Consider the following 23,187-nt stretch of genomic DNA (forward strand, 5'->3'; position numbering starts at 1 on the left):
GTTTTCTGAGTAATTTAAAAAATCCTAGAATCACAAACACGCTTGTGCTCCTCCAGGAAGGGAGAAGGCTTGATTAGTTACGTCTTCAACAACACGCTTGAGTTCAGCTTTCGCTGTCTTAACAGATTTTTCGGTAGGCCCTTCAACGAACAAATAGAGCTTGCGTTCCCCAGGTCCCGTGATACGTCCTGCCTCATAAAACTTACCTCTTCGTAATGGAAGCTCTACTCTACTCTCATATTGGTTCAAGCGTTTCTTTGTGGGTAACTTTCCACTGAGCATTCTGTGGGAAATCATTGATTTCCAACTCTGCTTCATAGTATTGAGCTTGAATCTTTGCAAGGTAGTGTTGCACGTTAGCACTTAGCAGCAGCAACAACAATGGCTGCAACGCGGCCTGCTCCATCAGTAGGAGGGACCACCTGGCTCGGTGGCTAGCCCGACAGCATTTGGCAGCAATTGGTTAGCAGTCACAGGAGCTTTTGCAGGAGCAGCAATGGCGGCTATCTGAGCAAGAGTAATCTGCTGCTGTGAGATATCACCACCAGCCTTTGTTACTACATCATTCTCATCTTCTGAGTCAGACTTCTCTTCCTCAAAGCCATACTCCTTTGCTTGTGCTTTCTTTGCAGCTTTCCTAACTTCATCCTCCTCTTCGTTGAATTTAAAGCCACTGCCACCATAGCCAGTTCCATGAGCATGCTCAATACCCTGTTTTACTTTCGCCAGGAACTGGCTCCTCAGATAGTTCCAGGGCCTTGACTAAATCTGGTGCATATTTTGCATCATCCTCAGAGAGAAATGTTACAGCACAGCCTTTCCGTCCTGCCCTACCTGTCCTGCCAACACGATGCACATAGTCTTCATAGTGGTTTGGTGCATCGAAGTTTACAACCAACTCAAGCTCTTTCACATCTAGGCACCTCGCTGCAACACTTGTGGCAATCAACAAATTGCAGACATTGTTCTTTTTTTTTTTTTTTTTGTCAATCATGCAGACATTGTTCTTAAAATCAGATATAGCTGATTCACGATCAGTCTGTTCCTTACCCCCGTGAAGAGATAGACAGGCGTAGCCACATTTGGTCATCAAATCATTTCCTCTTCATCCATTCTCAGAGACAGTAACAGCTGTCTCATTCTCCGAGTCGATCATCTTGGCATCTCCACCATTTTCGAGTTTAGTATCACCATTAACATCCACGTCTGAGTCTGATTTATCTTCATCATCAGATTCACCTTCAAGAGTCCAAGCCTTAAAGGCCTCAGGGCCCTTACTTTCAATTTGAGCTTCCTCCTTTTCTTGCACAAAAGTCATTTGCACAAAAGTCATTTGCACAAAAGTCATTTTCCAAATTCACCACACTCTGTTCCTTCCGGTCTACTAAACGAGAGGCAATTCCAAAAACCCGAATCGTAATTTTCAATTGAACCGGTATCGTAATTTTCAATTGAGCTAGGTTTACTAGGACCGGTTCCTTAATCATATATATATATACACAGTAGTTGTTCTTAGGTTTCCCGTGAACTTGTGAAAACCCAAATCCAAATCCAAATTGGAGAAGAAGAATGCACGGTCGTCCGAGGAAGGCGGCTTCGAAGCCAGAAGCCTCGGCTGCTAAAGCCTTAAAGCTCCGGTCGGTCCAGTCCCAGTTCATGTCCAATCACCATCGAAAGATGTACAGTCTTCTTCTCTTTCCTTTCTATCGATCAATCAATCAAATCATTTGTTGATCTTCTTTTTGGTATCTAGTTACACACAGGAAGCAATTCAATTAAGCGCGAAGCTTCTAGCAATCAATCCGGAGGCCTACACGGCTTGGAACTATCGGAAGCTCGCCGTCGAGGATAACCTTTCCCGAATCGACGACTCTGATCCAAGCTTGGTCAACTCAATTCTCAATGAAGAACTTGAAGTCGTGAGTGCTTGGTTTAATATATAGAACTCAATTCTCAATTCACTCATTGGTTGATGTGTTAGATTGGTTGCTTCACATCCCATTCATGTCAATCGATTGCCTTTTCGTGTTGATTCAGGTAGCAATTGCCCTTCGGCGAAATCTCAAGTCCTATGGGGCTTGGTATCATCGAAAGTGGGTTTTGAGTAAAGGGCATTCCTCCTTAGAAAAGGAATTGCAACTTTTGAATAAATATCAAAAGCTCGATCTCAGGAACTTTCACGCTTGGAACTATCGCAGGTGAGAGATTCAGGGAATTGCTTCACATTGTCAATCAGCTTTTGCATATTTCATATCTCTGTCTTGTTCCTTTTTCCAGGTTTGTCTTGGAGCTAACCAAGACGCCACAACAGGATGAGTTGCACTATACAACTGATATGATCAATGATGTTAGTTTCAGCAACTATTCTGCGTGGCACAATCGTAGGTATGCATATTTAAACTAATGGACTAGATTGATGATGGTCAGAGAGATATAATTTGCTTATCAACTATATCAAGTTTACTTTTTTTTTTTTTTTTGTTGGGTTGATAGTACCAGTATACCACCATATTTTAACACAACTAAGGTTTTCTAACACTATAGCTTCTTGATCCAGTAAGCAAAGTATTTTTATCCACAGTGCGCTCTATTATTAGCTGAAAATATGATCCGTTTTTCTCTTTCTGCAGTGAACTTCTTTCAAGTTTAGTCGCAAAAAAGGCTGATGGGTTTATGCCAAAGGAAACGATTCGTCGTGAATTAGATTATGTACATAATGCTATTTTTACGGACGAAGATGACCAAAGTGCTTGGTTTTATTATCTTTGGCTTCTTGATCAAACTGTTAAAATGGAGACTCCTCTTCGCACTTCCTCGTGGCCTTCAGATGGTTCCATTATCATCCTATCTGGACCTGGGTGCTTCAATGGCTCTTCTTCTTCTTCTAAGTTCACTACTTTCTGTTCCGAGTCTGGTTCTTTTCCACTGATTCTTTACTTTGACCAAGCCGTCAGTGGAGTAAGCTCGTCTACTGTTACTATTGATTCTGAACTACAAGGAAATCAGGACCTTGTTTGGGAACCAGTTTCGGATAAAAACTCTCAACTGTCTTGTGTATGGGTTGCTCGTCTGAAATTTGACAGTGCTGAACCTTGCTTTCGCAAGGAAAACAAAGTGAAGGTCAGCCTTGGGAAGTCTCAAGGAATTGTTTCTTCCAGGGGATGTTACTTGAGCGCTCCTTATGAGTTTGTATTTACAGTGCATATTCATGACACTGTCGGAGAGCCACAAGAAGGCATTGTTTTGTGGACGGATGGTTTTGACAATTGGGATGCACAGTCGAAGGATTTGAATTCTCTTATCACCTCGGATCAGTTAAACGCTGATACAGGTTTTGAGTGGCGTAAGCAAGCTATAAAGATAGAGATTGAATGTTTTCGTGATTTGCATGACAGGTATAAATAATCCTGTAAACTTTCTAGATTTAATGGAAAAGAGAAATTGTAGTCTTGACCTTCTGAGTTCTTCTTTCCTTTTTTGTAGCAAATTTGGAAAGCTCATTCTTGCAAGGCTTTTGATGGCTGAGGAAACTATGATCTCGGATGATGCTGTTAAGGGTGTCCATTATAATGAAATCCTCCAGCTGTATAAGGATCTGATGGCTCTTAATTCTTCGCATGACCAGTACTACAAGGATGAGCACAGCGTAGCTCTTCTCCACAAGGTACTTAGTCTTCGTTTTAGCTGTGAATCTCAAAGTTGTATGAGTCATAAAGAGAATGTTGATGCACAGGTGACTTCAAGTACCGAATCCCTGTCCAGACGCCTCTTTCTGTACAGGAATATGAACAATATTGTATGTCTAAGGCTCAATAACTTAACATTATCTCGGATAGCCGCTGTCGAGAAGTTTCTATTTGTCCAAATGTTAGATCTCAGTCACAATGAGCTTCATTCCGCTGAAGGTATGTAGTGTTTTCTAACGCTTTGATTGAGTCTTGAATATCAGTTTTTGCATATGTGTGATATAATATGGGTCTGTAGGATTGGAGGCGATGCAGCTTCTCTGTTGCCTAAATCTGTGTCACAACAGAATCAGGAGCTTTTCAGCCCTTGATTCTCTAAGACATCTGAAGCAGCTTAGAGTGTTGGATGTTTCACATAACGACATGGGCGGCAAGCACCCAGTGGACACAACAAGGTACCTTTGTTCTAGGCCGCTCTCTAATTCGGCTGAAATTGGAAGACAGGTGCCTTGTAAATACTGGGATGCGTATTTGGTGCTTAGAGATTTGAAGAAACTGAAGCAGTTAGATATAATAAGAGGCAACGACCTAATTGCAGGGGAAGAGTTCAGCTCCTTTGTCCGCCAGGTTCTTCCAAAGCTTGTATGGCTTGATGGCCACAAACTCGCTAGTTAGGCCACTTCTTTTTTTTTAAATCTATTGTTTTTTGGTGATCTAAAATAGGAATGTTAAAACAATAAAATAAAAAAAGCTTGACCATTCATTTTCATGAAATCAAAAGACTACACGTGCTTAAGCTTGAGGCTCTAAATGAAGTGATAGCAAAGAATGAAATAATAAAAAAAAAAAAGTCAGAAAAAATGAATGGTCTGAGATTGAAGTGAAACCCACTCCACATACAACTTCTTCCCCGCCATGTGGACTTTTCTTTTTTCCCACTTTCTCTCTCTCTGTCTCTGCCTTCTCTATTAACATCTGAAACATAACCGATGAGCTCGTCGCCGTCAAGGAATCCGACGAACGCCGAAGCACCTCCGCCACAACCAACATCCACGGATGCGGTGGCAGAGGGTTCGTCTAAGAAAGTGAGGAAACCTTATACCATCACTAAGTCTAGGGAGAGCTGGACTGAGGAAGAGCATGATAAGTTTCTTGAAGCACTTCAACTGTAATAATTTATCTCTGTTTCTCTATTTGTTTAGAGATTCTTCAACTTTCTAAGTTTGCTGTTGATTTCTGGGTTTAGTTAGTTATAGACTGAACAAACAGAGGAAAGTTTATGTTAGTTAGGTCTAAACAAGTAACTTAGCTGAAAAAGATCTGCTTCCTTGAGTTAAATTGATCTTTTTGATTAGCTAAAAAGATCTGCTTCTTGAAGCACTTCAACTGTAATAATTTTATACTTGTGTGGTCTTTTGAAAGTGTTATTGATGTAGCAGGACCTGATTAAACTGATACTACTGGTCTTTGTTCCTTAGGTTTGATCGTGATTGGAAGAAGATTGAAGATTTTGTTGGTTCAAAGACTGTGATTCAGGTTTTAGAATAGCTTACTCTGCATTTTGGTCCAAGTTACTTTGTGGCAATGTTTTTTCAACTTATTTGACTTACTGCAGATAAGGAGCCATGCCCAAAAATACTTTCTAAAGGTTCAGAAAAACGGGACATTAGCTCATGTGCCACCTCCTCGGCCTAAGCGCAAAGCAGCTCATCCGTATCCTCAAAAGGCATCGAAGAACGGTTCGACAGTTTTGTTTTATAATAGTTGTTAGTTTGGTTATAGAGATGTGTGTTTGTTCCGGTTACTTGAGTTTTTAACTACATTTCCTTGCAGCTCAAATGCCACTACAAGTTTCCACGTCTTTTACTACTTCGCGAAATAGCGATATGCCGGGATATGCTTCATGGGATGATGCCTCAATGCTGCTAAACAGAGTTATTTCACCACAACATGAACTTGCTACTCTTCGTGGAGCAGAAGGCATGCACTTTTGTCTATCTTTTTAATCTTCATTTTATTGGTAGTAGTAGTAGAATAGGTTCCATCAAAGGACGTTTCATGTGCTTATTATGGCATATAACGCCACTGATTCAGCTGATATTGGATCGAAGGGCTTATTAAATGTTAGTAGCCCTTCTACATCTTGTATGGGAAGCTCAAGCCGAACAGTATCAGGTTCTGAGATTGTAAGAAAGGCGAAACAGCCTCCCGTGCTTCACGGTAACCATCTTTGAACAATTCCATGTTGTTTTTCACTAACTTTTATGGTGGACACTGTACTGATACATATCTTTGCAGGTGTTCCTGATTTTGCTGAAGTTTATAACTTCATTGGGAGTGTCTTTGATCCTGAAACTAGAGGCCACGTGGAAAAGCTCAAGGAAATGGATCCTATAAATTTCGAAACTGTGAGTCAGAGATTACAAGCTTTCAGATTAATTGGTGTTCAAGCTTCTAACATTCTTCACTAATCACAAAGTATGTTTTACAGGTTCTGTTATTGATGAGAAACCTCACAGTTAACTTATCAAACCCTGATTTAGAATCCGCTGTAAGTGTTAAATTTGCGATAGAAGTTTGTGGTGACCAACTTTGTCAGAGTCTGAAACTATTTCACTCTCAACAATAAGTTGGCGTCACTTCTTTTATGATTCTTACAATTAAATGAGTTTTTTGTGCTTGCGTGATCAAATTTAATCTAACCTCAGCTAGTCCGATTGTAATGATGCTGCAGAGGAAAGTCCTCTCATCATATGACGTGAAGACCGAGCTCCCGAGCGTTGTTTCCCTTGTCAAGAACTCAACAAGCGACAAATCAGCTTAACAAAAATATCAGCCATCAGCTATCAAGTAAGTGTTTTTCCCTCTTTTTCATCTGACCTTTTAAATACAGTTCTAGAAAACATTTCACCATTAGTAGAAATCACATGAGTTAATGGTTAGATATAAGTCTAGTGAATAAGAGTTATATAGTTAGTCACAGTCCGGGATACAAGATATATACACTTAATGGTATTTTGAGTATTAGAGCCAGTTCAGGCTTCTTGCAAACTTTCTAGAGTCTTGCATAAGAGTTATATGGTTATCACCGTATTGGCAGGTTTACTCATCGGTTTTCCATGTTTAATAAACTTTGGTGTTATACGTCACTGGGAATCACAATCTTGTCAATGCATCATCATGTGGGAATTGTGTAAAGGGTCTTTGTTGTTATGAGGAGAAACGTAAGCCAAGTTTTCGAGCTATAGGGGACTTCCGCAGATTTTGACCAGGACTAGTTGGGTGAATGCTAGGTATAATATATGTAAGGGGTTTTCTACTAGTTGCGGTTCACGGTATGCTAGACAGCCTCTTTCTCATCCGCCGGTTACTCTTGTACAAAAATCTCTTCATATTTTTTGTTCAGTTGTTGTGTATGTGTCAAGGATTAAGTCCTAGGACTGATTGTAATGGTTCAAGATCAGTATTAAGTTATATAACGGCAACTCTAATTGTTTTGAAGTTGACAGCTTTCTCTATTAGGGGCTTGATTCAGAATTCTGTTTAAATAAGGAAATAGTCTATACAAGAAAACCAAGTCAAGTCTGTAAAAATATTTTGCAATTGTGCAGAGATTGTATTCCCCAACATCAATCAATAATTACTACTTGTTTTCTGAGTAATTTAAAAAGCCTAGAATCACAAACCTCATGGTTTTATAGGACAGAGTATCTGCCAGGTTGTGCTCGTCCAGGAAGGGAAAAGGCTTGATTAGTTATGTCTTCAAGAACACGCTTCAGTTCGGCTTTCGCTGTCTTAACAGATTCTTTGGTAGGCCCTTCAATGAACAAATAGAGCTTGCGTTCCCCAGGTCCCGGGATAAGTCCTGCATCACACCACTTACCTCTAGTGGTAATGGCGGCTCCACTCCACTCTGATATTGGACCTAGCGTTTCTTTGCGGGTCACTTTCCACAGAGTATTCGGTGGAAAATCATTGATTTCCAATTCTGCTTCATAGTGTTCAGGCATCGCATCAGCTTGAATCCTTGCAAGGTAATGTTGCAAGTTAGCGGCAGCAACCAGGGCTGCAGTGCGGCCTGATCCATCAGTAGGAGGGACACCTGGCTCGGTGGCTAGCCCACCACCGTTTGGAGGCAATTGGTTAGCAGTCACAGGCGCGTTAGAAGCAGCAGCAGAAATGGCGGCTATCTGAGCAAAAGGAGCCTGCTGCTGTGAGATATCATCACCAGCGTTTCTTACTACATCATTCTCATCTTCTGAGTCAGACTCCTCTTCCTCAAAGCCATACTCCTTCGCTTGTGCTTTCTTTGCTGCTTTCCTAACTTCTTCATCGTCTTCGTTAAATTTAAAGCCACTACCACCATAGCCAGTTCCATGAGCTTGCTCAGTACCCTGTTTTACTTTCGCCATGAACCCATCAGCTACTGCTTTTACATCATCAGGAACTGGCTGCTCAGATAGTTCCAGGGCCTTGACTAAATCTGGTGCATATTTTGCATCATCCTCGGAGATAAATGTTACAGCACAGCCTTTCCGCCCTGCCCTACCAGTCCTGCCAACACGATGCACATAGTCTTCATAGTGGTTCGGCGGATCAAAGTTTACAACCAACTCAAGCTCTTTCACATCTAGACCCCTCGCTGCAACACTTGTTGCAATCAACAAATTGCAGACATTGTTCTTAAATTCAGATAAAGCTGATTCACGATGAATCTGGTCCTTACCCCCGTGAAGAGATAGACAGGTGTAACCATAATTGGTCTTCAAATCATCGTACAAAGCATCACATTTTTCCTGCGAACGAAAAAACACCAAAACTTTTCCTTTTTCATACCATTCCCCAAGAAGTTCCAGAAGTCTTGAGAACCTCTCACTCTCCGGTCTGATTTCAACTAACTGAATTATATCTTTATTCACAACACTCCTTCCACCAACTTGTATTTCCACAGGTTTGTCCACGACTTTGCGTGCCAAAGTTTCAACTTGGCGTGGAAAAGTGGCAGAAAAGAGCACAGTTTGACGATCAGGTCGAATATTTTGAACAATACGAGTTATTTGAGGCTCAAAACCCATGTCAAACATACGATCAGCTTCATCCATTACCAAATATGTGACCCTTCGCAGATTGGTGATTTTTCCACTGCTTGTGCAAAGAACATCGATCATTCTTCCCGGAGTGCACACAACAATCTCAGTACCTCGCTTAAGCTCATTGATTTGCTGGGCAACTCCTGATCCTCCATACACAGCTACACATCTTACACCCAATGCCTTAGCAAACCTTTTGATATCGCTGTGAATCTGCTGAACAAGCTCCCTAGTAGGTGCCATTACAAGCCCAATCGGCCCATCACCAGCTTCAATGGGAGGCTGATCTTTGATATGCCTCAACATAGGCAAAACAAAGGCAAGGGTTTTACCTGACCCGGTGTTTGCAATCCCAATGCAGTCTCGACCGCTCATGATGATTGGGAGTGCTTGTGCTTGGATAGGCATTGGCTTTACATAGTTAAGCTTCTTTAGAGTATCCAAAATTTTGCTAGTTAGTCCAGTCTGGTGCCAAGCTTTGATGGGTCTTGGTACATCTTTCCCATGAACTTTCAGCTCCAATTCCTTTCTGTAAGCGTTAACTACATCCTGTGTCATTCTTGAGATATCCTTGACTTCGATATAGAAGTTCTTCCGGAAAGGTTCATACTCTATTTTGGAGTGGTCAACAAGAGACAATTTTTCTGCTTTTGTCTTCTTTACTCTCTTCATGAACTCCTCATCATCTTCCTCTAAACTTGGATCATCATCACTCTTTGGTTCTGAATAATCAGAATCAGAATCTTCACCTTGAATTATCCTACCAAGGGACTTATTCAAACCTTCCTTTTGCTGGTCACCAGTTTCTAGAGAACTACTCCTAAGCTTCTCAACCTCAGGTAATACCTTAGAATTCATATAAGCATCTAAAGGATCAATTTCCTCTTCTTCTTCAGGTCCATCACCTCCACTCTCCAAGTCTACCATCTTGGCATCTCCACCATCAAAATCCATATCTAACTCTGATTTAACTTCATCATCAGATTCTCCTTCAAGAGTCCAAGCCTTACCGGTCTGAGGACTCTTACTTTCACTTTCAGATTCTTCCTTTTGCCTCTTCAACTTCTGCCACTCCTGGACTCTTCTCCTCCGTTTATACAACTCCTCATCGTCTACTTCTTCTTCCCGGATTTTCTTCTCACCGTTGTCATCTTCATCTTTAATTCTCTCCTTCTCATGTTCTCTCCTCTCTCTGTCCCTTTTCCGATCGTTGCCTCTATCTATCTCATGTTCTCGTTGTCCTCTTCCCTTCTCCTCCCCTCGACGTTTATCCCTCTCGTCCTCTTCATCAAAATCCCTACTTTTTCTATCCCTCCGTCTCCGCATCTTCTCCTTTTCTTTAAGCTTCTCCCTCTCTTCAGAATCCTCTCTCTTTTCGAAATCACTTCTCTTTACTTTCTCACACCGTATCGTACGCGGCTCCTTCCTCCGCTCCTTACTGCGATCACGATCTCGGCGATTCTTCTTCAAAATATTATCCTTCTCCATCTCAAACACCAAAAATCGGGATACAATACTAAGGAATTACGCAGATTCAGTGACTTCAATCGCCAATTCAAAAATCTCCGGTGAAGAAGACGAAGAGAAACCGTACGTAATGAAGCAATGCCCGATTCTTATAGCAATGCCCGATTCGCCAATTCCTTAAATATTGGGCCTCACTGAAAAAGTAAACTAGTTGGGTTTATTGGGCTTTATTATAAGGCCCACAAATTCAGCAGTAACCCTAACAAAACCCTAGCATATATTAGTTCTTAAACTGCAGCTGAGAGTAAACCCTAATTTCTCAAAGAGTCTACAGAGACAGAGAGTGAGAGAAGAGAGAAACCTATCGAGACAAATGGCCGCCGCCGCTGCTCGTCCTCTCGTCACCGTCCAAGTTTTGGATGGTGACATGTCCACCGATCAATCCTCCACCGTCGTATTACCCGACGTCATGACGGCGCCAGTTCGTCCAGACATCGTTAACTTTGTCCACGCCCAAATCTCCAACAACAGCCGTCAGCCTTACGCCGTCTCAAAGAAGGCCGGTCACCAGACCTCCGCGGAGTCCTGGGGAACCGGACGTGCCGTGTCTCGTATCCCTCGTGTTCCTGGTGGTGGTACTCACCGTGCTGGTCAAGCTGCGTTCGGTAACATGTGTCGTGGTGGTCGGATGTTCGCTCCAACCAAGATCTGGCGCCGCTGGCACCGTCGTGTCAATGTCAACATGAAGCGTCACGCAATCGTCTCAGCCATCGCCGCAACTGCTGTTCCTTCGCTTGTGATGGCTCGTGGTCACAAGATCGAGAATGTTCCTGAGATGCCTCTTGTTGTGAGTGACTCCGCAGAAGCTGTGGAGAAGACCTCAGCTGCGATCAAGGTACTGAAACAGATCGGGGCTTATGATGATGCTGAGAAGGCAAAGGATAGCATTGGGATCCGTCCTGGTAAAGGTAAAATGAGGAACCGTCGTTACATTTCTAGGAAAGGTCCTCTTGTGGTTTATGGAACTGAAGGAGCTAAGATAGTTAAGGCGTTTAGGAATCTTCCTGGTGTTGAGCTCTGTCATGTGGAGAGGCTTAATTTGTTGAAGCTTGCTCCTGGTGGTCACCTTGGGCGGTTTGTGATCTGGACCAAGTCTGCTTTTGAGAAGCTTGAGTCTATCTATGGTTCGTTTGAGAAGCCATCAGAGAAAAAGAAGGGATATGTGCTTCCTCGTGCAAAGATGGTGAATGCTGATCTTGCCAGGATTATCAACTCAGATGAGATTCAGAGTGTTGTGAAGCCGATCAAGAAGGATTCGAAGAGGGCTGTTCTTAAGAAGAATCCATTGAAGAATCTGAATGTGATGTTGAAGCTGAATCCTTATGCTAAGACTGCTAAGAGGATGTCACTGTTGGCTGAAGCACAAAGAGTTAAGGCTAAGAAGGAGAAGCTTTCCAAGAAGAGGAAAACCGTTACCAAGGTAATCTTAATACTTCTCTTTTTCGTATATCAACCATTTTTGGATTGTCTTTGTTTAGTTACTGATTTCATTCTGATTTGTGTATCATTTGGCTTAACTGATAGTGAGGAGTTTGTGTATGACTAATTGTGAGGAATTTGTTTACATTCTATGTTAAGCTGTAAAATAATATGTTCCCTTCTTGTTTAGTGTGTGAGTGGATTCAAAATTGTAGTCTTTCTTTACTAGATCTTACCTGTTCTGTTCTGTTCTGAGTTGTGGTCTATTTGTTTCGTCTTGTAAATTGGTATTATTCTTTGTCTTGATATTGATTTTGGGTTGAGCTTTTTAAGCACTTAAATCTCTTAGCTCTTTCTTGTGAGATTTTTCTTCATTTGTCCTCTTTACTAACTCTCTCTCTTTACATCAGGAGGAGGCGTTGGCAATCAAAGCAGCAGGCAAGTCGTGGTACCAGACTATGATCTCCGACAGTGATTACACCGAGTTTGATAACTTCACCAAATGGCTCGGTGCTAGCCAGTAATAAATCATCTGCTGTGGAACACTTTCCATATTTTTAGTCAAAGATTTTGTTTTTTTTTTTTAATCTGTTTTGTCTTTTGGAGTCTGGATATTAAGTTGAATTATGAACAAGTTTCACTTTTCACATTTACATTTCTTTCTTTACCTTTATCAGTTACATTTATCTATCTTATGTCACTTGGTTTCCTTTGATGATACTTGTTATGTTATGAGCCAAATTAAAGACTTAAGGACTAAAGCTTATTATGCCTTTTCCTATTTGAAAATTCATCAAGGCTTAAAACTTCCAAAGGCTTTACCCAGGAAGAAACATCGATCCATTTCATGTGATCAAAATGTGAAGGTTAAGTCCAATTGATCTGATCGATCTGATCAAATCAACCATAAAGTGTTTGTGATCGTTAGTGAAGGTTGTTGAGTCCAATATTGATCAGTATACTCAAGGAGGATATAATGCCACGTGGTGTGTAATGTTGGGTAAAATTTGTATTATTTTGTTCATTATGGTAGTTTCTGGAAGGCGCGCCAAGGGTCTCTTTCCATCTACAAATCATAACCGTCCATCTCACGGTATCTTTAAAAGAAGACAGAAACTAGAAGCTTCTTCATTTGATCATCAGCCGATTCTATAAATTGCAAACTAAAGTAATGACTTCTTATTTGATCGATCACTGTGTTTGAGTATGTTCTTGTAATCACCTATTAATCGATAGGTAAGGAATACTGTTTGGGTTTATTAAAGTTTTTAACGATTTTGCAGAGAGAAGCGAATTTGAAAAATGGTGAATAAGAGTTACCCGGAAGTGAAAGAAGAGTACAAGAAAGCTGTTCAGAGATGCAAGAGGAAGCTCCGTGGTCTTATCGCCGAGAAGCACTGTGCTCCTATCGTTCTCCGTCTTGCGTAAGATCCTCTCTCTGGTTCCAGTCTCTTCTGTTTCTGAATAGTAGTTCCTTTTCGTTTGCTTATGAGTGTTGATGCGTTTGTGAGTTGTCTCTGAGAGTTTCTTTTTGCTGGGAAAATTTGAAGATGGCACTCGGCTGGGACATTTGACGTGAAGACGAAGACAGGAGGACCGTTTGGAACGATAAGGCATCCCCAAGAGCTAGCCCATGAGGCCAACAATGGTCTTGATATAGCAATTAGGCTTCTTGAGCCGATCAAGGAGCTGTTCCCCATTCTGTCTTATGCTGATTTCTACCAGGTAAAGTTTCAACATTGTGCTGAGTTTTTTAGCTGTAATACTGAAGCAAGGGATGCATCAAACTGTAGTAACTACTGGATTGAGGTAGAACCATAGACTCAAGGGTTTAGGGATGCCTGATCAATGATTGTAACTTCCAAATGTAGTAATTACGAGCTTGAAGTGATTTTGTTGGTAATAACCGCTAAGTTATGACCTAAAAAGGTTCAGCTGTCTGCTATTGGCCCTCTGGTTTTTGAACTACATTCACACAACTGAATCTAAAAGCTTACCTTGTATTTCCCATATTTTTTGGTTACTGTAGCTAGCTGGAGTTGTTGCTGTTGAGATCACTGGAGGACCCGAGATTCCATTCCATCCTGGTAGACTGGTGAGTCAATATTCAAATTCTCAGTTTTCTGGCTACCAATTCTTTGCTTCATCTCTTCGATTCGCAATTTCTTCGATTTAAATCACAACTCACTGATGATGGTCTGATACAGACACCACTGCTAAGTTTTGTTCATGTGATTAACTTAAACCAAACTTCATCTTTCAGGACAAAGTTGAGCCACCTCCTGAAGGTCGTCTGCCTCAGGCCACCAAAGGTAAAGCAGATCTTAGAAAATGCATTTAGTATTGAATTCGGGTAACAGATATAGATACATGTTCATAATCTGTTTTATTGTCATCCAGGCGTGGATCATCTAAGAGATGTGTTTAGTCGGATGGGACTCAATGACAAAGATATTGTTGCATTGTCTGGTGGACACACCTTGGTATGTATGCTGCATCCAAAAACAAAGACTTATGAGCTTTTCCCCAGTTTTGGCTCATACCATTCATATACTTTCAGGGTCGGTGCCACAAGGAGCGCTCAGGATTCGAGGGAGCATGGACACAAAACCCGCTCATTTTCGACAACTCCTATTTCAAGTAAGATCAGATTCTCTGCTTCTGCTTGCTCATACTTGAATTGGACCAGAGCTGAATCAGAAGCTCTTGAATCTTGATGGTTGTTAAACAGAGAGATACTAAGCGGAGAGAAAGAAGGACTTCTTCAATTACCAAGCGACAAGGCTCTTCTCGATGATCCTCTCTTTCGTCCCTTTGTTGAGAGATATGCGGCAGTAAGTTATTCAACTCATCATTTCATGATTCTCATTCGTCATACATATATGTCAATAGGATATATCACAGACTCGATTGTTACTCTCAGGATGAGGATGCCTTCTTCGAAGACTATAAAGAAGCTCATCTGAAGTTGTCAGAACTCGGGTAAATAACACATAAAACAATCTCTCTCTCAACATTTTGTTTTAACTTTTTTCTTATTGTCCTACTCCTAGTCGTAAACTTCGATTGTTCCTCAGAAACTTTTCAATTACAAACAGATTTTGTCTAAACCAGATATAATCACTAAACAGGTTTGCTGACAAGGAGTAATATGGAATATGGTGCCATGTCCTATCCCTTGAATTTGATTCTTGTTCCTTCACATTATCGTGTTGTAATCATATGAAAGACAGTAAAATCGAATGGAAGGATTTGTATTGTACGTATGCCTTGGGGTTGCTTGTAACTAATGAAATAAGACAACATCATCATATCTCTGACATTACAATACTTTGGGATTAGATGATAAAATTATGGATCCACCAAAAAATATAGTAAAAATCACCATCAAATCATCACGGATGATAAAAATGATGTGCAATTATGCATAGCATAGTAGAGACTAGAGATTGTTTCTTAAAATTTTATCTTTGTGAATTCAGAAAACCAAAGATAATCTACAATAGCTTTGATCTTAGAAGGATCATTCTAGTTTGTTTGTTTTGGAAAAATAAGATGGGAGATATTATTAATTTGCTTGAACTCAAAACGACGACGTAGCACAACTCCTTTCCACTCAAACAATCCATTTGGAGGCTTTACATTACAGGACACACTCTCTCTCCAATGGACCTAAAATGAACATTCTCCGACCGCCGACGTCATCACCGTCGTTTCCTCCATACCCAAACTCCGTTTCGTTAACCCCTCCGGTGTCTTTCACACTCCCCAACACTTCCATCACCAACGCTGGTCGTCCCACGCGTCGCCCAATTTTCCAACGGTCCGCCTCCGGCACTGCTAATAGCTCCGCCGGAGACCTCTCGTCGTTCTTGGGCTCTCCTTCAGAGGCGTATTCAACACACAACGACCAAGAGCTTTTGTTTCTCCTCCGCAATAGAAAAACCGATGAAGCTTGGGCTAAGTATGTTCAGTCAACTCATCTCCCTGGACCAACTTGTCTTAGCCGTTTAGTTTCTCAGTTATCTTATCAATCTAAACCCGAGAGTCTCACGCGCGCACAGTCTATCCTCACGCGCCTCCGCAATGAACGCCAGCTTCATCGCTTGGACGCTAATTCTCTCGGTCTCCTCGCCATGGCTGCAGCGAAGTCTGGCCAAACACTTTACGCTGTCTCCGTCATCAAATCCATGATTCGTTCTGGGTATTTACCTCACGTTAAAGCGTGGACAGCTGCAGTAGCTAGTCTCTCTGCTGCCGGAGATGATGGACCGGAAGAATCTATCAAACTCTTTACCGCTATTACGCGACGAGTCAAACGTTTCGGTGACCAGTCTTTGGTTGCTCAATCGAGGCCTGATACGGCGGCGTTTAACGCAGTGCTTAACGCTTGTGCAAACCTTGGTGATACTGAGAAGTACTGGAAGTTGTTCGACGAAATGTCTGAGTGGGATTGTGAGCCTGATGTCTTGACTTACAATGTTATGATCAAGCTGTGTGCGAGGGTTGATCGGAAGGAATTGATTGTGTATGTGTTGGAGAGGATTATTGACAAGGGGATTAAGGTTTGTATGACTACAATGCATTCCCTTGTTGCAGCATATGTTGGGTTCGGTGATTTGCGTACTGCGGAGAGAATTGTTCAAGCGATGAGGGAGAAAAGGAGAGATCTTTGTAAGGTTCTACGAGAATGCAATGCTGAGGATTTGAAGGAGAAAGAAGAGGAAGAAGCAGCAGAAGATGATGAAGATGCGTTTGAGGATGATGAAGATTCGGGTTATTCGGCTCGGGATGAGGTAAGTGAAGAGGGGTTTGAGGATGTGTTCAAGAAATTGCTGCCTAATTCGGTTGATCCGAGCGGTGACCCGCCATTGTTGCCTAAAGTCTTTGCACCAGACTCAAGGATCTACACGACGTTGATGAAAGGTTATATGAAGAATGGGCGTGTGGCAGACACAGCTAGAATGCTTGAGGCGATGAGGCGTCAAGATGATAGAAACAGTCACCCAGATGAAGTTACATACACCACGGTTGTGTCAGCTTTTGTAAAAGCTGGGTTGATGGATAGAGCACGACAAGTGTTAGCCGAGATGGCTCGGATGGGTGTTCCTGCAAATAGGATTACTTATAATGTTCTGCTCAAAGGATATTGTAAGCAGTTGCAGATAGATAGGGCAGAGGATTTACTAAGAGAGATGGCTGAAGATGCAGGGATTGAGCCAGATGTGGTTTCCTATAACATCATAATAGATGGATGCATTCTTATAGATGATAGCGCAGGAGCTCTAGCGTTTTTCAATGAAATGAGAACGAGAGGGATTGCACCAACTAAGATTAGTTACACAACTTTGATGAAGGCTTTTGCAATGTCGGGGCAACCCAAGTTGGCAAATAGGGTGTTTGATGAGATGATGAATGATCCAAGGGTCAAAGTTGATTTGATCGCTTGGAACATGTTGGTTGAAGGGTATTGCAGGCTAGGTTTGATTGAAGATGCTCAGAGAGTGGTTTCAAGAATGAAAGAAAACGGGTTTTACCCAAATGTAGCAACCTATGGGAGTCTAGCCAATGGGGTTTCTCTGGCGAGGAAACCTGGTGAGGCGCTCTTGCTTTGGAAGGAAATAAAGGAAAGATGTGAGGTGAAAAAGAAAGAAGCACCTTCAGATTCTTCTTCAGATCCATCTCCTCCGATGTTGAAACCGGATGAAGGGTTGTTAGATACGCTAGCAGATATATGTGTCAGGGCTGCGTTTTTCAAGAAGGCATTGGAGATAATCGCATGTATGGAAGAGAATGGGATACCTCCAAATAAGACTAAGTACAAGAAGATCTATGTGGAGATGCACTCGAGGATGTTCACTAGCAAACATGCTTCACAAGCCAGAATAGATAGGCGGGTAGAACGAAAGAGAGCGGCTGAAGCTTTCAAGTTTTGGCTCGGTTTACCTAATTCTTACTATGGAAGTGAATGGAAGTTAGGTCCAAGAGAAGACTAGATCAAGATATTGATCAGGCTACTCTCTTATACAACAATGTATACTAGGTTCTACCGTAGATGTAAGTCAGTAGGTGTGAGTGAACAACGACATAAACATTCAACACAAGTCCATGATATAATATACTAAGGAGTTTCTGGCATTGTGTAATATACAATTGACTGATTTTGATGATCAGGTTCATAATTAGATATGAACAATACTATGGCAATGAACATGCTAGATTTACTTAAAATGTCTCTGTTATAAAGGAAGGTTTTTACTCGGAATGCTAATCATCTTGACCTGGATGACTGACTCCGGGAATAAGATGAGGAGAGGACCTGTATATAAAATTAGGCAGTGTAAGAAAACTAAATTCAATCCTTTATCCATCTCTGATTGACCATTCTTGTTTCTGAGTTAGGTGGAGGAATATACCTGGTAAGTCTTTGGTCCCTTCTTGAGTAAATATCCGGCAATATTCAGATTCTCTAGGAAAGTATCGATGTCTGGAACTCGTAGGCCGATTCTATCAGCTAAACTATACATCTCCTGCAGTAAAATTGTTTTTGAGTAAGAAATTGGTCATAATATAATGTCAGAATCGTCATTAGCAAAATGTCGAGCAGAGAAGTTGTCCATACAGAAACAGAAAAACAATCTTTCTGCTGCAGCTCTGATTGCTTATCAAGAGCACTTAAGAAACGTTTGGCCTCCTTTTGTTGACTCATTCCTCCACTCCGACCAAAATCCACAATCCCATGTTCATCTATAAGCTTATCATACAACGATTCTTTCATTATTTCAACCACATCCTGTAAAAGCAAATCCAAGGACAAAAGTCAAGACAGTGGTCCAAGACAAGATCACAACAGTGCAGATCTTAATTGAAATTTTCATGCTAGCTGCTTACCTTATTCAGCAATAAAGATCAGAGGATAATACTTTTATACATGTATGGTATGCATGTAAATCGAGTTTATGGTCAAACATATGCATCTTGCTTACCATGGCGTCTTGGACTGTTATTTCTTCCCTTAAATCAACCCGAGCTCTAGCTTGCGCAAGCCTAACCAAACTTTCCAGTTGTCTTGCTGTTATTGGTGTGGAATCAGCAGATGTGTTATGGTCTCTCAGCTTCAAGTAAAACTTCTGTATGATCTCTCCAGCTTCCTTTGACATCCTGAACAGATAAAGAGATGTTATCCATAATACCTAATTTCACTCGCGAGCATTTAGTCATTGCAGCTGGGAGATAGATCAAATTACTTAGGGTTGACAAAAGTCCGTGCATAAGAAATATATTTCCTAAGCAATTGGCCAGGAACTGGAGAAAAGTCGTCATCTTTCTTAGAGTCCAACTGCAGTCTTGAAAGTAGAGAATTCCCTTTTGCATGCATGTTTGCATATCCAGCATTCTGTGATGCTGCATTTATATTAAACAAGAAGTCAAGAATTTATCTTCAATAAGGTCCTGTTTATACTAGCTATATACCTAACAACCAAAAGAAAGTGGACCTGGTTTAAACTTCTTTAGTGCAGGTGATGTTTCTCCACTTGCAGAATGAAGCTGCAAGAAAAATTCAAAGGTAAGATTTTATATTAATGGCTTTGAATAATCAATGCGTAGAGTCAATAATAAAATGCACTGTAGCTGTCACTGATTTTTTTTCCATCTACGAGAGATGAAAATCTGCTAATATCTCTGTGAGGCATGCTCCAAAACAATAATTTGGGATGGAGAGACTCACCGACATAATATGTTCTGAGACTTGCTTGTCGAGTAGCTCATCAGGTTTGTCAAGTAATATGAAAACTAAATCAAACCGTGAGAGAAGGGCAGCACTCATTTTTAAGTTTTCGTTTACAGTTTTGGCACGGCTGAAATGAGATCATCAAGACAATGTAAATATCAAGAACACACATTATGCTACTTTGGTTTTCTTATCTCAGTCTGTCTCAAACCTTGAAAGACGCAGGGCTATTCTGCACTTAACAGTGTCGTAACTATGATTCAAACACTCCCACAATGATGAGATAGCAAAAAAGTAAGAAAATTACTTGTAGTGGCCACCAACAGGATTTGCTGCTGCTATAACAGAAGTTCGAGCTGATAGACTAGCTACAAGCCCAGCCTTTGCAACAGAGACACATTGTTGTTCCATTGCTTCTAGCAACGCCTGTGGCAATGTGATGTAAGTAATGAGAAAAATGTCAACATCAGAAGTAATGACATTGCCGATAAGAAAAAACCTGATGCTCGGTGGTCATTTTATCAAACTCATCAATACAGCACAACCCACCATCTGCGAGTACCATGGCACCTGTTCACAGGGTAGCACTAGGTTAACTAAGACAAAGGTTTCTCGTCCTACACACAAATCAGTTGAACATATTTTAAAGTAAGAGTTCCTATGCATGTAAAACTTTTCACTATTGTGAAGTTCTTCAATAAAACCCTATCCTAATACTGATCAAACACTTTTGAAGATGCAAATCCTTGAGATGAACTATATATATCTTGTAGAAATATTTTAGACTGCTGCTAACTGATCCCCCATTCTAGCGAAACTATAAGACAGTAGTATAACATCCACATAAAATGACATCACTAGAAACTAGGCATAACAAACCCTCAAGCATCAAAACAAGCAAATAATTTTAGGACCTCAACTAGACTGCCACTTTAGGCTAAGTATTAAGTAAAACTATCCATCAACAGCATGACTCAAACCCATATCGGAAACAATAGAATAATATGCTGAGATTTTTGCGGGCTAAATAAAGCAGAGAGAAGGAGCTACCAGCCTCAAACGCATAGTCATTTGTCATGGAATCTTTCACTACAGCAACGGTGAGCCCTGCTTTAGTCGTCGCATTACCACATACATAAATGCCACGCGGGGAAATGGCAGCTGCTGCTTGCAAGAGCTGACTTTTGCCCAATCCAGGGTCACCTATTAGTGCATCGAAAATCATCAATCACAATTCCGTGCTTCAAATTAGTTACAAATAACCTTTCCTCAGCTCAAATTAAACTTGGTTCAAAAGCTTACCAACAATAATGACATGAATGTCTCCTCTGACTGGAACTTTGTTCCGATCCATGGAGTGCTTCCTTACACCTCCAAAAAGAGATAGTGTTATCCCAGCTGTTGAAATGATAAGAAAAAAAAGCAAACAACAGACGTATCATGATATGCAATGCTTCTAATTGTAATCATCACGTCATCACCAATGATATCCCAGGAAATCTTGTAATGGACAGAAGTATAACCTTTGACAATTTCATGGCCATAAATAGACGGGCAGACTGAATGAAGTATGCGACGGAATGTATCAGAACCATATTCTTCTTTGAACTTCACAATAAATTCCAAGTCTCTCTGTGAGAATGAATATAAGTCACCAACATCTGCAGACTGGGCACTGCTACTAGAGTCTTCTGAGTTCTCAAATGCAGATTGTCGCTTGGTGTTTTTCACTGAAACTGCCTCGATAAACAAAAAGTAAAATCCTTGATTCTTGGTCTTCGATTTCCCTGAAACAGGAGCATTTTAAATGTTTGTTAAGTCTGAGTATGGCTTAACACCAGTAATGAGGCTTTTAGCTCCTGATCTTTGGTAAAATGTCATTATGAGTAAACAAACAACTTAGAATAGCAGTGTTCTATTTTACTTTCCTGCAATGAGATGCCCAAAAACCATGGAAAAGAATTTTAAGAGACAAATTTCCAGCTATTCTATGGGTGAGGATAGCAGGCGTTTGGGCATGGTAATGTTTGCAAATTATGGACACAACAAGGATGGAGAGAGCGCCATGAAAAGTTATAGATCAATACCTCCCCCAATATCCATGTAATTATTAATTACTCCTATAATCCCTGTAACTGTCACCACATCACCAGGGATACATGTGTCCACAAGGTCTTCCATCAGCTCACATTCTACAGTTCGGGGTACCCGTCCTTCTTCGTGGTCTTCAGGCTTTTGCAACTCCTGTACCCTAAAATAAAATTTGGACAGCTGCTAACAATGGCAAGATACATAACTAACAAAGATGAAGTACACAAAATGATAACGCAAATAGGAGAACACCTGATTTTCTGAAAGTCAATTGTCTGAGCAGAGGACCGGATTGGAGTAAACGTTTTGGACTTGCATCCATGGGCGTCACATTTTAGTGGAGGTGAAAACTTTCCATCAGAAAATTCCCGGGTTATGCTAGTTTTGCACTTTCCACAGTCAAAAGCCATCTGTGTGACAAGGGGCTTCACAGTACTAACTTTAACAACAGTGCCATGAACTGTTACAAGCTTTCCTGCAATTTCAAAGCACTCACTCATGCTACATTTCACTTAAGGTTTTAAATCTTATTATTCATTCCGCCAAATGAGACAGTCTACCAATATAAGCCGCTCTGAGGTTTTTCAGGGAGATAGAAGATTCAGGATAATTATGCAGACGAACACTGATCTTCATGCCATTCTCAAACTCATTAGTCTCCCATTGACCTAAAAGAAGCTGTGAAAGATAATATAAGTCTTCATCTTATGCCAACCAAGAAAAAAAACCCAATGAAATTTAATACACTACCTTGTGAACAGCAGCATTCATACATGGGATAACTCCTTTGGGATTATCCTCGAGATTTATGAAAAAGTTCTCGATATCGGATATTTTCTTGAATTGTTGGAGATCAAGCGACAAAGAGAAGGAACCACCACCTTCGTCATTCACCTGTTTCCCATTTTGTGTCAATTCTCTCATGCAATGAAAGATATTTATGAACTGTTCTCCTATTTTTAGATACTAAGAAAACTAATTGACGTATAGAGAAGTTGATTAATCGTGCTCTATCTACCCTAATTCTTCATAGAATTAGAGCGGAAGCGAAATCTAGCTAAATAGATTATAATTTTATGCCGGAATTTAATTTCGAATCTAGAGCTTTGTAAAATTTCGATTCATAAAAAATTTACCAGAATTTGATGCAATTGAGGTTATAAGCTCTAATTTGATGGTGGCCAAGTAGTTAGCATACCTGAGAAACTAGGTCTCTACCAGGTGAGGTGGAGAATACGCGGATAAGCTCCGCCGTGAGCAGCAACTTATCCTCATCAATGGCCAAGTTCTCGTTGTCCTTAAAATATACAGCTAATACTTTCCCGATGCCGAAAGAATCAATTCCGGTTAATTCACGGCGACCCGATGTCATGCTTCCACCGTCGTTGCCGCCTCCGTAAAATCCCATCACCGCTTAAACCACCGTAACACTCGCTCGTCACTCACATAGAAAATCTCGTTTTGGCCAATGGTTTTTGGCGGGAAAAAAAGTAAAGGGCTTTTTGTTATGGGTTTTTGGTAAGTGGGCCAAATGATTTGAACCCTAAAACCCAGAGAAAGGATAAAATCATTTAATAAAGCTTTAGTTGTCCGCCACGTGGACTGTACCGCACAAAAAAAGTCACAACAACAGCAACAAAAA

At 40.9% G+C, this 23,187-nt stretch overlaps 7 protein-coding genes and 1 pseudogene across 10 annotated transcripts; 5 read left to right on the plus strand and 3 right to left on the minus strand.

Moving 5' to 3' along the window:
* Nucleotides 1-30: 30 nt before the first annotated feature.
* On the minus strand, nt 31-1,245 carry LOC9318694 (annotated as a pseudogene).
* A 231-nt stretch (nt 1,246-1,476) lies between these two features.
* LOC9320810 (geranylgeranyl transferase type-2 subunit alpha 2) lies at nt 1,477-4,460 on the plus strand. The gene is made up of 8 exons (XM_002882582.2): nt 1,477-1,679; nt 1,754-1,919; nt 2,038-2,198; nt 2,278-2,385; nt 2,631-3,395; nt 3,484-3,664; nt 3,734-3,905; nt 3,985-4,460. The coding sequence occupies exons 1-8, from the start codon at nt 1,570-1,572 to the stop codon at nt 4,359-4,361; spliced, it is 2,040 nt and encodes a 679-aa protein (XP_002882628.1). The 5' UTR covers nt 1,477-1,569; the 3' UTR covers nt 4,362-4,460.
* A 60-nt stretch (nt 4,461-4,520) lies between these two features.
* Nucleotides 4,521-7,204, plus strand: LOC9318695 (protein REVEILLE 8). Of its 2 annotated transcripts, XM_021030224.1 has the most exons (9): nt 4,521-4,854; nt 5,165-5,222; nt 5,302-5,425; nt 5,520-5,666; nt 5,781-5,906; nt 5,985-6,094; nt 6,178-6,237; nt 6,421-6,536; nt 6,787-7,204. In XM_021030224.1, the coding sequence occupies exons 1-8, from the start codon at nt 4,676-4,678 to the stop codon at nt 6,508-6,510; spliced, it is 894 nt and encodes a 297-aa protein (XP_020885883.1). In that variant the 5' UTR covers nt 4,521-4,675; the 3' UTR covers nt 6,511-6,536; nt 6,787-7,204. The 2 variants fall into 2 exon arrangements, with proteins under 2 accessions (XP_020885883.1, XP_020885885.1); XM_021030226.1 differs by lacking the exon at nt 6,787-7,204 and having other exon boundaries at nt 6,399-6,536.
* A 65-nt stretch (nt 7,205-7,269) lies between these two features.
* LOC9318696 (DEAD-box ATP-dependent RNA helicase 45) lies at nt 7,270-10,333 on the minus strand. The gene has a single exon (XM_021030219.1). It carries the CDS (start codon nt 10,262-10,264, stop codon nt 7,382-7,384), a length of 2,883 nt encoding a protein of 960 aa, XP_020885878.1. The 5' UTR covers nt 10,265-10,333; the 3' UTR covers nt 7,270-7,381.
* A 172-nt stretch (nt 10,334-10,505) lies between these two features.
* Nucleotides 10,506-12,372, plus strand: LOC9320811 (60S ribosomal protein L4-1). The gene is made up of 2 exons (XM_002882584.2): nt 10,506-11,723; nt 12,133-12,372. Exons 1-2 carry the CDS (start codon nt 10,617-10,619, stop codon nt 12,244-12,246), a joined length of 1,221 nt encoding a protein of 406 aa, XP_002882630.1. The 5' UTR covers nt 10,506-10,616; the 3' UTR covers nt 12,247-12,372.
* A 474-nt stretch (nt 12,373-12,846) lies between these two features.
* LOC9318697 (L-ascorbate peroxidase 2, cytosolic) lies at nt 12,847-15,042 on the plus strand. 3 transcript variants are annotated; one of them, XM_021030228.1, is made up of 10 exons: nt 12,847-12,926; nt 13,006-13,146; nt 13,273-13,447; nt 13,752-13,817; nt 13,986-14,034; nt 14,123-14,205; nt 14,283-14,362; nt 14,454-14,556; nt 14,646-14,704; nt 14,854-15,042. In XM_021030228.1, the coding sequence occupies exons 2-10, from the start codon at nt 13,025-13,027 to the stop codon at nt 14,870-14,872; spliced, it is 756 nt and encodes a 251-aa protein (XP_020885887.1). In that variant the 5' UTR covers nt 12,847-12,926; nt 13,006-13,024; the 3' UTR covers nt 14,873-15,042. The 3 variants fall into 3 exon arrangements, with proteins under 3 accessions (XP_020885887.1, XP_020885888.1, XP_020885886.1); XM_021030229.1 differs by having other exon boundaries at nt 12,872-12,890; XM_021030227.1 differs by having other exon boundaries at nt 12,899-13,146.
* Nucleotides 15,043-15,281: 239 nt separating this feature from the next.
* Nucleotides 15,282-17,953, plus strand: LOC9318698 (pentatricopeptide repeat-containing protein At3g09650, chloroplastic). The gene has a single exon (XM_002882586.2). The coding sequence runs from the start codon at nt 15,400-15,402 to the stop codon at nt 17,716-17,718; it is 2,319 nt and encodes a 772-aa protein (XP_002882632.1). The 5' UTR covers nt 15,282-15,399; the 3' UTR covers nt 17,719-17,953.
* Nucleotides 17,811-23,156, minus strand: LOC9318699 (probable DNA helicase MCM8). The gene is made up of 17 exons (XM_021030220.1): nt 22,744-23,156; nt 22,296-22,439; nt 22,106-22,223; nt 21,798-22,020; nt 21,542-21,705; nt 20,978-21,241; nt 20,757-20,852; nt 20,505-20,657; nt 19,954-20,024; nt 19,762-19,880; nt 19,452-19,581; nt 19,219-19,270; nt 18,970-19,126; nt 18,709-18,883; nt 18,345-18,515; nt 18,139-18,252; nt 17,811-18,041 (listed from the first exon to the last, which is right to left on the minus strand). Exons 1-17 carry the CDS (start codon nt 22,951-22,953, stop codon nt 17,994-17,996), a joined length of 2,409 nt encoding a protein of 802 aa, XP_020885879.1. The 5' UTR covers nt 22,954-23,156; the 3' UTR covers nt 17,811-17,993.
* Nucleotides 23,157-23,187: the final 31 nt, after the last annotated feature.

The sequence above is a fragment of the Arabidopsis lyrata genome (assembly GCF_000004255.2).
Source record: "Arabidopsis lyrata subsp. lyrata unplaced genomic scaffold ARALYscaffold_3, whole genome shotgun sequence".
Lineage (NCBI taxonomy): Eukaryota > Viridiplantae > Streptophyta > Magnoliopsida > Brassicales > Brassicaceae > Arabidopsis > Arabidopsis lyrata.

What these genes read in the sequence shown, in the direction of transcription:
- LOC9320810 (XM_002882582.2), top strand. Translation starts at nt 1,570, where the DNA reads ATGCACGGTCGTCCGAGGAAGGCGGCTTCGAAGCCAGAAGCCTCGGCT. An exon ending in TCTGCGTGGCACAATCGTAG is followed by an intron (nt 2,386 to 2,630) that starts GTATGCATATTT and finishes CTCTTTCTGCAG; the next exon opens with TGAACTTCTTTCAAGTTTAG. An exon ending in TTTCGTGATTTGCATGACAG is followed by an intron (nt 3,396 to 3,483) that starts GTATAAATAATC and finishes CCTTTTTTGTAG; the next exon opens with CAAATTTGGAAAGCTCATTC.
- LOC9318695 (XM_021030224.1), top strand. Translation starts at nt 4,676, where the DNA reads ATGAGCTCGTCGCCGTCAAGGAATCCGACGAACGCCGAAGCACCTCCG. An exon ending in TACTCTTCGTGGAGCAGAAG is followed by an intron (nt 5,667 to 5,780) that starts GCATGCACTTTT and finishes CCACTGATTCAG; the next exon opens with CTGATATTGGATCGAAGGGC. An exon ending in ACCCTGATTTAGAATCCGCT is followed by an intron (nt 6,238 to 6,420) that starts GTAAGTGTTAAA and finishes ATGATGCTGCAG; the next exon opens with AGGAAAGTCCTCTCATCATA.
- LOC9318696 (XM_021030219.1), bottom strand. Translation starts at nt 10,264, where the DNA reads ATGGAGAAGGATAATATTTTGAAGAAGAATCGCCGAGATCGTGATCGC.
- LOC9320811 (XM_002882584.2), top strand. Translation starts at nt 10,617, where the DNA reads ATGGCCGCCGCCGCTGCTCGTCCTCTCGTCACCGTCCAAGTTTTGGAT. An exon ending in AGAGGAAAACCGTTACCAAG is followed by an intron (nt 11,724 to 12,132) that starts GTAATCTTAATA and finishes TCTTTACATCAG; the next exon opens with GAGGAGGCGTTGGCAATCAA.
- LOC9318697 (XM_021030228.1), top strand. Translation starts at nt 13,025, where the DNA reads ATGGTGAATAAGAGTTACCCGGAAGTGAAAGAAGAGTACAAGAAAGCT. An exon ending in TCTGCCTCAGGCCACCAAAG is followed by an intron (nt 14,035 to 14,122) that starts GTAAAGCAGATC and finishes ATTGTCATCCAG; the next exon opens with GCGTGGATCATCTAAGAGAT. An exon ending in TGTCTGGTGGACACACCTTG is followed by an intron (nt 14,206 to 14,282) that starts GTATGTATGCTG and finishes ATATACTTTCAG; the next exon opens with GGTCGGTGCCACAAGGAGCG.
- LOC9318698 (XM_002882586.2), top strand. Translation starts at nt 15,400, where the DNA reads ATGAACATTCTCCGACCGCCGACGTCATCACCGTCGTTTCCTCCATAC.
- LOC9318699 (XM_021030220.1), bottom strand. Translation starts at nt 22,953, where the DNA reads ATGGGATTTTACGGAGGCGGCAACGACGGTGGAAGCATGACATCGGGT. An exon ending in TCTCAGAACATATTATGTCG is followed by an intron (nt 19,271 to 19,451) that starts GTGAGTCTCTCC and finishes TTTTTCTTGCAG; the next exon opens with CTTCATTCTGCAAGTGGAGA. An exon ending in AAGATTGTTTTTCTGTTTCT is followed by an intron (nt 18,253 to 18,344) that starts GTATGGACAACT and finishes ATTTTACTGCAG; the next exon opens with GAGATGTATAGTTTAGCTGA.